Genomic DNA, 11,633 nt, shown 5'->3' on the forward strand with positions numbered 1-11,633 from the left:
TGTCAATGACCTTGACACTATAGAGCCATTAGTTGTGGCATATTGACATGTATACACTCCACTGTCAGAGGCACTAACTGACTTGATGTAGAGCCGCTGCACACCATTCTCATACATCTGATATACACCAGTAGTCTGTACACTTGAAGATGGTACATCATTGGTTGTGTTGTGTTTCCATTGCAAGAGAGCATTAAAGTTGGTCACATCAGGACTGACACCACAACCAATAGGATTAGAGTAATCTTGATTCTCATCAACTGCCACACTCGTTCCTTCAATATTCATATTATCGTCTAGAATAGCAATCTCCAACTCTACAACAAGACATTTTACTCTTCATTCAACACCTACCTACACCACAACATCATCTAACCATAGTTGAAAGCCACCTCACATACATGAAGAATGTCCTTTTTCACTATTCTCTGTAAATTAATGTATCTTCCCCAAACTGGTGGACTGCAGCTAACATCTCGCCATATTGCATGCCTGTCAGTAGAGATGTCATATGGAGCCTTTCCACACTCGTGGTTGTCATTCCCATTGTTTGTTAAGCTGTTACCAACATGAACATACACATTTTCACCTCTATCAGCATAAAGAATAGCTCTAACACGTGACACAAGATACTCCTTTTGCAAGTCAACTCGCAGCCAAGGATTCAAGGTTTCTTTTGTACCAGCACAATCAGTACCAACAAGCATCTGTCCAGTAACATCTTTTGGATTGTCATCTATAGCCTTTGCAGCAACAAAGCGAGAATTATACTCTGGACTCATGGTCACTGTTGCTCCAAGAGATGGAGCTAGATTGGTTACCATACCTACATCACATAAACATTGTACATAAAGCAACAAGTGTGACTTCCACCATAACAGTAATCATACAAGATGTGACTACGCAGATCTCAGTCGGTGGTCCTGTACACGTCTGACCACTCATAATCTTCCGAGTTCTGGTGCCATTTCCACATTCAACACTACATGAACTCCAACTACCCCAACTGCAATCCACTGGAAACACAACACAAGACAGTCAATAGAACAACAGAACGTTACTCATTCAACAAACTTAGCAGTTAATTAATTCTATTAATTATAATATTAAACTAATAATTACAGGCATTGTTGCCAGTTTAGTAATAGCCCTACTTCCCAGATAGCTCGACATGCACTCAACACTCAACTAACACTTAATCTCAAAAGCTGTGCTAAGCATGCTGCATACAACTATGTAGACTATACAATGACTCAGTGCTCAAAATAACTGTCAGACACCAAACATTTCTGTATACTTTCGACCTTTCTCTTTCCAAAGCTGCTTCTAAGGAAACAATTTGTCCGGACCTTTCACCATACTCGCTCAATTATGATCCCAGAACTCAAGCAAGCCCCAGCCCTAACTATGGCCGAGACTCTTAAGATTGTCACACTTCTTAGTCCTTTGTTAATTAAAGGTTTTAGATACCGGTATAGAAGATTAAAGGTTTTAGATACCGAAGACTAGGTTTCTATATTTTACTACTGGTGATGGCTTGAAGCTCTAGTTTAGTACTTAGGCCCCTTCATTTCCACATATCTGTCATCTACAGCTTATTAATAAGCGATTAGTCCCAGTCCCCATTATTAGATGAGGAGCAGAACGACGACATCAAAAATCATACCAAACGATCTCCCACCAAACAGATAGCTAGAGGAGAGTAGTCTGACTAGCAAAACTAGTGGTTATTATTAGTACGTACTGTATACAAGAAATGCTCACTGCCCCAACCCCACAACCACTCGCTTTTGATTAAGTTCCCATATAGCTAGTAATTGAAGTTGTGTTTACACCGTCACTTCCACAGCTATGAGCCTTCTGAAAACCACAATAGGATTGTCTCAAAAAAAAGAAAATTTAGATGCTATTTCTTTCTAAACGCACTACTTGTAAAATCTGTCTAAAATTGTACATAGCAACTGTCATTTTGTGTGATTGCAAAGTCCGTAAATTGTCTGTAGTTGCCGAAGTACAGTAACAAGAGTTATCACATACAGTACACCCTCGATTATCCGAACTTCTCCGGAGACAGGTTAGAAGTCCGGATAATCGAGTGTCCAGACATCAAAAGTTGATAAATATCAACTAATTTTCCTCCACTGTACAAAGACTCTGTTCCCACACTTGCTGTACATTCACGTCACTAGAAGAGTCATCAACAGCTACCTATTTATTAGATTATTACGTTCTCTGCTTTGTATTCATTAATTTGCGAGAGGCTGTACCTAGGCTACAGCATATTATTATGTTATAGTTACTTTACCCGGAAACACAAAAAGTCATGGGACACAGAAATTGCCCGGATAATCTAAAGTCCACATAATCGAGGGTGTACTGTACAAGACATAAAAATCGCTCATGGTTACGTAATGTTAGATTTCTATATAAATGTAGTAAACCAAGAAAGCGATTGATTTTACGTTAGCAGTTGCAGCCAAGTAAGTTCTATTGTTTATTTCCAGCAAGACTTGGCAATCGCAAACATGAATTACACTGTTCTGGTAAGAAACTCTTTCATGAACATTTTGCGGATCTGATTGGCTGTTTGTCGATTGTCTCTGGTTGCCACACGACATAAAGGAAGTGGAAAGCGTGGCACATTCCTGAAGCATGACAAGACAGTCACATAGCCAGCCAGCCAGTCAGTCCCCCACAAACACAGCCTGCAGACTAAAAGTCAGTTCACCCCTATACGTTTGAGTAGCTCTCGTCAAGTCTCGTGACTTTTAATTTACAAAGTCACGTTTCTTATGGCTCATAGCTAAAATTCTAGAATGTTGTAACTGTACTACCCAATGATCAATAAATGTCAATAACTGTACTACCCAATGATCACCCAGATAATCAATAATTGTCATCATCACTTTCAACACACTTCCAAACTCCACACCTTAACACTGCCAAAAATTCGTTGGCATCATCAGCCACTGACGCTGTACACTAGTATAAAAGTAAACCTCGGTACTTGTAGCTCACCGCAACAGGGATGGCTGCATGTGGCCCCTAACCTGTTGGCCGTCGCTGCTATTAAAATCTTTAGTTGAGTAATAATGCGTACAGAGGACTCTAGTTCTATACTGTTTTTTGACTGTGCTGTTTGGAGACATACGTATACGGTTCTGGCATGTGTCAGCTCCCTTGTGAGTGAGTAGTTGAAGACTGCCAGTTGATTAAACTTTGATTAATTAAATTTTATAAGGTTTCCAAGCAGTAAAAAGGCGTAGCTTCAGACTACTCGCTAGCCACGCCCCTTTCAGAAAAGAGGCTTGGCCCTGCCCTTGCTGCGGAAAGACAACTATTTCATGAACAAGGTCTCGTTGCTGTATGAGCACTTCGGAATACGACAATAAGGCGTGTCAAAATGCTAGTTGATGTTAGACTAAACTGTTACGAGGTCTGCAGCAGCTGCACGTAAACGCTGGTGAGTAGGAATGGTTTTCTCTCACCTCAGACAGTACGATCCATATAATAGTTATAACAGCTTACCTGCGCAAACGCTGTGCAAACACAAAAGCAGAAGACATGTCGCGGACAGTCGCAAGGCTTCCTTCATTATGCGTAACGAACGCCTACAAGACGCGTTAGGTCTGTTATACGGGATAAAGATAGCTTGAAGCCCGGATAAGATAATGCCAGATATGTCGACCTAGCGTGAGATAGCTGCTTGCCTTTTTCTAGCTAGCGACGGTAATGTCTAGTACTTTCGAAAGAATTGCATCATCTTGGCTTCGGCCAAGAGTCGCATGCGTTCCTGATTTTAGCGCGCGCGATATGTTAGCTGTACACAGTGCCCATGCACCTACACTCTTGACTGGTACAGTACATACTGAGTAGCACAAATTATACGCAGCAGTAGTGGATCTTATACATAGATAGGTATTTAGCATTGTACAATGTAACACGTAATACGTACAACCAATTGTCGAGATTGACCTGTGGTATATGTAACAGTAGTAGTGTGATTAGTGGGCGTGCACTTGCTATATAAACGTTTGTAATCATAAATATTGGGAGTCGGTACTTGACCGTCAAGGAGTGTCGTTGTCTCGGTATCCAAGCGATCCTCGTCCGTGTTGTCTACTCGTATAGTAGCATTACAGACCTACAGATCCATTTTTTTTATCGAATCAGGTTTTTTCGAGGTCACTGAAATCTTTTTTATTTTCAATTACATCGAGTTCTTTTCGAGGTGTACCTTCCCTATATTATGTAATTTTCCAACTAATCTTACTTGCGCATTGTCTTGTCATATTCGTTACTTACCAACGATTCACTGTACCTGATTGGCTTTGGTGTAGGCATTTTGCGTTGATGAACAAACTCAAACTCTACAAGAGACGTACTTGAATCTCCTGTCGCCTTTCGCTTACCAGTCGAGGACGCCCTAGTAGATCAAAACCGCACGCGCAAAAACTCCCGTATATAAATAAGTTTCGAGGCGGAAAAACTTCCTTTACAAATCAGTAGTTTGCGAGAACAAAAGTCTTAAAGAACTTTATTCAATTTTAAGACAACAATGAGAGAGAAGTGGATCCAGTGGCTCAGTGATGGAAAAGTGGAGTACACTCGTTCTGGCAAACAAAAATCAGCATACTATGAAATGGTAGTGCATTGGGTGTCTGAATGCTGGAAAGCTTTGTCTAATGACTTCATCTACCAATCATTCTTGAGCTGTGGAATCACTGGAGGAGCATCTGTGAGACTTCACCAAAGACTACAACTGATATCGCAAGATGAGGCAGTTAACGACGAAGATGAAGAAGCTAGTGGTCTTACAGACACAGAAGAAAATGAAGAACAGGATTAAGAAGCAGAGGATATGGAAGAAGTTGATAACTGAACATTACTATCTAGTGTTGTAAGTCGTACCGTTAGATAAAGAAGCAGAGGACATGTAGGAAGAACTTGAAGACTGAAATTTACGTTTCAGTGTTGTAGTTTTGTTCTTTTATCTTCTAGTTAGTCTCTTTGTGAATGACCCATGCACACTTGGAGAAGCAGTCGTTTGACCCCGCATTTTGCTGCATGCCAGTAAACCCCCCCCCCCCCCCCCCGGAGTATACCGGCACCCTGGTCAACTTCCGGCATATACCAGCATGCAGCAAAATGCGGAGTAATAGGGTACTCGTTCATCAAACTTTCCATGTAAAATTATGATTGAAGCAATGATTACAGGCATTGTTGCCAGTTTAGTGATAGCTGTAATGTTCACAGATAGCATAACAAGCACTCAACACTCAACTAGCAAAAGGTGTGCTACGAGTGCTACAACTATGTAGGCTATTCAATGACTCAGTGTTCAAAATAACTGCCAAACATCAAACATTTCTGTACAATTTCAACTTTCTCCTTCCAGAAGCTGCTTCTGAGGAAACAATTTGTCTGGACCTTTTACCACACTCCCTCAATTATTATCCAAAAACTCAAGTAAGCCCCCAGCCCTGACCATGGCCAGATTGTCACACTTCTTAGTCCTTTAATTAGTGCTAATTGGCATTTTCCACAGTCACTGTTGGCTAGATTTGGTAATATTCAACTTGCAGGCATGCCTATTGACCATGTTAACTAAAGGTTTTAGATATCAGGATAGAAGATTAGGTTTCTATATTTTACAAAAAAATCCTTCTATATTCTACTATATTTTACTAGTGGTGATGGTTTGAAGCTCTAGTGTAGTAGTTAGATCCCTCCATTCCTACATATCTGTCATCAACAGCCTACTAGTAAGCGATTAGTTCGGAACTTCCCATCATTAGATGGGGAGCAGAATGACATCAAAACACACAAGAGACCATCTCCCCACCAGACAGACAGCCAACGGGGAGCAAGTCTGGCTACGCGAGGACTAGTGCCTATATGATACAAAAAATTCTCACTGTCCCAGCCAACAACCATTCCCTTCACGTTAAGTTCCTCTAGAATAATGCACTGAGTAGGAAACACTATTGATTTCACGTTGGCCAAATATCATTATGCATTGCACACAAGTTTTCATTGTTTATTTCTGACAAAGATAGGTAATTGCAAACACGAAATAGACTGTTGTGGTAAAAAACTGTCATGAGCTTTATTCGCTGCTCATATATGGGTTGTCTGCAGTTGTGGTGTGCAACCAAACGGAAATACTGCTAGTGACTGGCTCCACAGAAGGCGTGGTACATTCCAAACTCACACCCAAGAGTACTTTTAGAGTGTAGTCTTGATAACCACGCCCCTTCGCAAAAAGGCGTGGCTAGCGGGACTAGAAGTCACACAGACCAGATGTTGTGACCAGAGCTAGCAAGCACTTTTGAGTGTACACCCTAGTAATTTGCTAAGTCACATGACCATTACAAATTCCCGTTTCTCATGGCTCATAGCTGAAATCATAGAGACTGTACTACATGTTTGTGATCACCGCAAAAGATCAATATATCACTTGTCACATCACTTTCAACACACTCCGTTCTCCAAACTTCCAAACTTCGCACCTTAGAGCGACACTGTCAAGATTTTATCCTCGGATACCTAGCGTCTAAACGCCCCCGCAAACTTGAATTTAGGTAGAAATTTTTCAAGTTCTCCAAAACGAGGAATCGTTGGCAAGTGCGATTTTACCTGTAGTTATATTGCGTTATCTGCCACGTTTTGGCAATAGATCGACTTTTGTCGTGCTTTGAGTGCCTGACAGCCGATATCGTCGTACTTGACTAGGTCATTGCGCATGGATTTGATACGTCGTATAAGTTTTGTAAATATAGAGCAAGTATAGCGTTTGTTTTCGACTTCGAATGGTTACTTTCTACGGCGAAAACGGGCCCTTTGCAAGCCGTGTGATGGACAAGATTCCCGGAAGTTGTCACCCAGAAGAGAAGCCATGGAGGTGCACGTCAAGGGGCAGGACGTCGCCGCAAGTGCACAGCAAGTGTTATGAAGACTATTAAACTGTCGCAAGACATCTATAGTTGCATCTAGCTTCTTCCTGAAAACACGCATAATCAACTCCTAGCTATAGACATCCTAGCGAAAAGTCCCATTGTCTGCGTACCGGAATAACCACTGCTCCTTCGTCAGCAGACGTGTCTGATGCACTAATACGCGTTCTATCGTCACGAAACGCCATTACGCTGTCCTAGGAGTCCCGATGTAGGTTTGCGCGCGAAGTGTGACACGCCTAGAGCGCACAAGCATGCGCACTTGTGCGCTCAAATCTTGACAGTGTCGCTTTAATTAATTAATTAACACTTGCCAAAAATTCTTTGGCACCACCGACGCTTTACAGTACGTTTGTAGCTCCCTGCAGAGAGACAACTATTCCATGAACATCATGCGCACACAAAGGGGGTTCTGCTGCGACATGAGCACTTCCGAGTACGTTAGTCGGGTGTATCAAAGTGCTAGTTGACGCTAAACTAAAACTGTGACGAGCCCTGCACCCACGTAAACGTAGGTGAGTAGGAAAGGTTTTTTCTCACCTCACACAGTAGGATATAGTTATAGCAGCTTACCTGCGCAAACGCCATGCAAACACAAAAGCAGAAGACAAGTCGTGGACAGCAACAAGACTTCCTGCATTGTTCCGTGACGAACGCCCACAACTTACGGTAGTCCGCTATACGGTATAGCTAAGCATGCGTTTGAAGCCCGGATAATCATATAGCGCCTGCTAATAAGCCAAAATTGTAAAGTTTGATAACGCACGTTAAATAAACCAATTGATATCAACAATAATAATTGCGGTTACAAAAATCTCAATCAAAATGTGGGAGACCAAGTCAGCGCCTGTTCTAATTAATTAATAAGGTTAGAACCATTACCAGGAGACTATCGTGGTATTGCTGTCACCACGTGTTGCAGTAGGTACACAGTGACACTACACTGTACCGTGGTCCACGTGGCTAGAAAAAGGCAAGCACTGCAGCAATCTCGCGCTTGCAACCAGCGTTTAGTATGATCAAATTGTCGTTTGTCCGTGTTTTAGTGTAGTACTTGTAGAGATGCACGCGTAGTGTCTAATACCAGGTAAACACTAGAGTAGCGGCACGCCCAGAAGCCACCTACTGTCTAGTAGACAGACTCATGACTCCGACACAACAATGTAGTAAGGTTGTAAGTAAGCTACCAGTTTGAAGACTCTATTTTAGTAATTAGTAACACTACCAAGCTACACGAATCTCGTCTACCCATATCACTGGACCTAGACAGTTGAACCAATATTTATTTAAAGACAGCTAGAAAAACAAACGAGTTGCAAAGGTTTCTTTCCACGGAAGCATGACGGAAATACTAGGCAAGTTTGTTATAACAAAAAGGTTGCGTAGGCAAGACCCGACGGGAGACTAGTAAGATAGTCAAATAGCCTCGACACTAGGCCTTCCTTTGCTTTCGGTGGTCCTTCCACGGAGGATAGCAACGGGGCAGTATCACGTGATGTTGTCTCCGTTTGAGAGTGAGTTCAAGCGTTTCTTCTCGTTGTATTCTACATTCATCTACATCTACATTCATTCTACATCTACATTCAGTATACCTAATGTGGAAAATGCCGTATAATATGAACAATAGTTGAGTTTGTAACAGCTTCAGTTATCCAACATTTTGACTTTCCTAGCTCCCAAGGAGGTCGGATAAGTGACACGCGACTGTAGTGGCATTGGCAGGGATGTCGTTGCTATGGAGATGGGGCCACATGTGGCCCCAGCCAACAAAAATGTGGCCCCAGGAGCAAAGCAACTGCTAATAATTAATATTTCTAATTATACAGTACTTTGAATTTTGTAAGTTATTAAACCATAGTTTTGTGCAGTACAGTACCCCTTCCACGTGCTTCAAGTAGCGTGCGTTATTACATTGCGTAACACGGAAATGGCCTCCAGGGAATCCTGGGATCTCCGCTTTTTCTTCCGTTCTACGGCTCCTGCACCTTCCGAAGTTTCGCCTACCCACCATCCTGAAGTTCCCCAACCTTCTTCTCTCTCCGAGTGTCCCGGAGACGCCCCTGAGACGCCGGACGTCACTGGAACGGCAGAGAGTGCCGTTGAACATCGTACAGGTAATTTGTCGTTTCTATTATAGTATCCCACAAACTACAGTACAAACATCTTGTTATTCAGATATCGATTTCAGTGACGGTGGCCCTGGAGAACATGATGATATGGCCACGTCTTCAGCAGAAATATCTGAAATTGAATTTGGCAAAACGACAGCAGGTACCAGAAACAGTAGCAGCCTTGGGAAGATTAGAAAATTGAAACGTGCATTACGAACATTTCACAAAGAGGAGTGGGAAGATAAATACCTGGTGACGGTAGAGCACTCAGAGAGTGCAGGCCGTGAAACTCCAATCTGCATTCTGTGCGAACAAACATTTCAGGATATGAAGGTGTACTCCTTTCAGCGTCACCTTGACAGGAAGCATAAAACGCAAATGGCTGCAATGCGGAAGTGGTCTGCTGAGCAGAGAAAACGCATTGTCGAGAATTTCCACCAGAAACGGGAATTTCAAAGAAAAAGAATGGAAAAAGCAACAACTCCAGAGAAGCTTCAGCGTCTTGCTCCACTGAAACTTGCTTACACTCTTGCGAAACACAACATTCCTTTGTCAAAGTCCTCATGCATTGTCGAGTTTTCCCGAGCTGCCGATCCAACATCAAAGGTGCTTGAAAAAATGGCTGCAGGAAGAACAACAATTACTAACGGGGTAATCGATATACGCGAGAAAGTACTGATTTCAGAAACAAAAAGTACGATCTGTGCTTCTCCTTTCTGGTCAGTAGTTATTGACGAGTCACTTGACGTTACAACTAAGGAACAGATGATAGTGTATGCTCGATGCATTGACCTTCAAACATGCGAAGTGGCTACCAATTTCTTGTGCCTTCATCGTCTGTCTGGCCACCCGGATGCCGAAAATATCGCTTCGTCGCTTCTTGATGTGCTAGGCGAATCAGGATTCAATTTGCCTCTTGATCGTCTTGTCTGTCTATCAACGGATGGGGCCTCAGTTTTACGATCCCCGATTAACGGCGTTATTGCCAAGCTAAGAGAACGTCTAGACAATCCGTTGCTGCTTTCACAGCACTGTTGCACTCATCGACTTGTACTCTGTGCTAAAGATGCTAGAAAAGAACTGCCAAAGTTTGTTGAAAAAACAATTGAATCAATCATGAACTACTTTCAAGGAAGTGCCGTACGAAGAGACAAGTTTGGAGAGCATCGAGTCAAATCATTGGAAGATTTGACTGATCCCGAGGGAGCGTACATGACGCTAGTTACGTACCATAAGGTTCGCTGGTTGTCATTAAGCGACTGCGTGCAACGACTTTGGGATTTGCTTCAGCCACTTGTAACTTTCTTCGAAGAAGAAACAGGCGACCAGCGAAATCAACCCAAAGTCAGAAAGTTAGCTGCGGATCTTCACGAGCAAATTTCAAAGCCGGAGTTCCATCTATATTTGAGCTTTCTGGAGAAACCTCTTCGCGATTTGGCTGCTGTGAATCGCCATCTTCAAACACGAAATCAAACACTTTACACAACGTGCTGTGGAATTCTCGCTCTACAACGTACATTGAGCTACTACGTGAAGTCCAACGATGCTGACGGCCAAGAGAAAGAGAGGTCTGTGAGAGAAGCAGTGTCACTTGCTGGAGGAGAAGGTTTCCGCAAACTGCTGAAGGAAACAGAAGACAACGCATTGCTAAATACGCGTGAAATTCAGGCAGCTTTAAAGTCTATGCACAATTTTCTTCTGCAGACAGTGGAAAGCATCTCAAGGCGCTTTTCAGAACTGGATTTCTTTGTACAAAAATGTCAGATGCTGGATCCGGTAAATAGACGACGAGTTCAGGCGAAAGATCTTCAGGCAATTGCAGTAAAATTCAAGCATTCTGCGATCGACGAAGAGCTAGTGTCACGTCAGGCAGTGACCTATTCATTTGACGAAAGTTTGGACTTACTCTATACAGAACAGTGTGGGATGTCAGCAGTGAAGTTTTTCATCAGTCTTCTTCACAACGAGAACTACTGTGAAATAGGCAAGTTGGCCCTTCTCCTGTATTCCTTAGCGCCGGATAGCGTTGAAGCTGAACGTGGATTTAGCTTGATGAATATAACAAAGAATTGTTCTCGCAATAGGCTTGGTCAACGTACGATAAACGCGATTATGGCGATAGCTTCAGACAGTAGAGGAATGGACACATTTCCTTTTGATAAGGTGCTGAATAATAATGTCCTTTAGTGATGCTTATTGTTGAAATAGAAAACTGATTACATTGCCATTGATATTAATTTGAATTGTCTTTAATATTGATATTAACAGTGGCACCGAAAACGCTATTGGGGCCACATTTTTGGCACCGGGCAAAAATTGGACCGGCATCCCTGATTGGTGCAGTACTGATATTTATGAAATCTTAACTTCCTATTTCAAATAAATTAAATGTTAAACAACGTATCAATATCCAATCAACAAGTTGGACAAAGTAAACTGAACATTTGAGACAACTCCAACTCAATCATGCCCATAGGCAAATGAACGAGTTCTATAAAGTCAGTAGCCGCAAACGTATCAAATATATCACTAGACAACAATGTCCAGCTTAGAAATTGTAAATGTT

At 42.2% G+C, this 11,633-nt stretch overlaps 2 protein-coding genes across 2 annotated transcripts; one reads left to right on the top strand and one right to left on the bottom strand.

The window, feature by feature from the left end:
* Positions 1 to 279: 279 nt before the first annotated feature.
* Positions 280 to 945, bottom strand: LOC134185350 (fucolectin-5-like). The gene is made up of 2 exons (XM_062653130.1): positions 891 to 945; positions 280 to 826 (listed from the first exon to the last, which is right to left on the bottom strand). The coding sequence occupies exons 1-2, from the start codon at positions 943 to 945 to the stop codon at positions 372 to 374; spliced, it is 510 nt and encodes a 169-aa protein (XP_062509114.1). The 3' UTR covers positions 280 to 371.
* A 7,938-nt stretch (positions 946 to 8,883) lies between these two features.
* Positions 8,884 to 11,394, top strand: LOC134185351 (uncharacterized). The gene is made up of 2 exons (XM_062653131.1): positions 8,884 to 9,070; positions 9,132 to 11,394. The coding sequence occupies exons 1-2, from the start codon at positions 8,884 to 8,886 to the stop codon at positions 11,252 to 11,254; spliced, it is 2,310 nt and encodes a 769-aa protein (XP_062509115.1). The 3' UTR covers positions 11,255 to 11,394.
* Positions 11,395 to 11,633: the final 239 nt, after the last annotated feature.

This window comes from Corticium candelabrum, chromosome 10 (assembly GCF_963422355.1).
Source record: "Corticium candelabrum chromosome 10, ooCorCand1.1, whole genome shotgun sequence".
NCBI lineage: Eukaryota > Metazoa > Porifera > Homoscleromorpha > Homosclerophorida > Plakinidae > Corticium > Corticium candelabrum.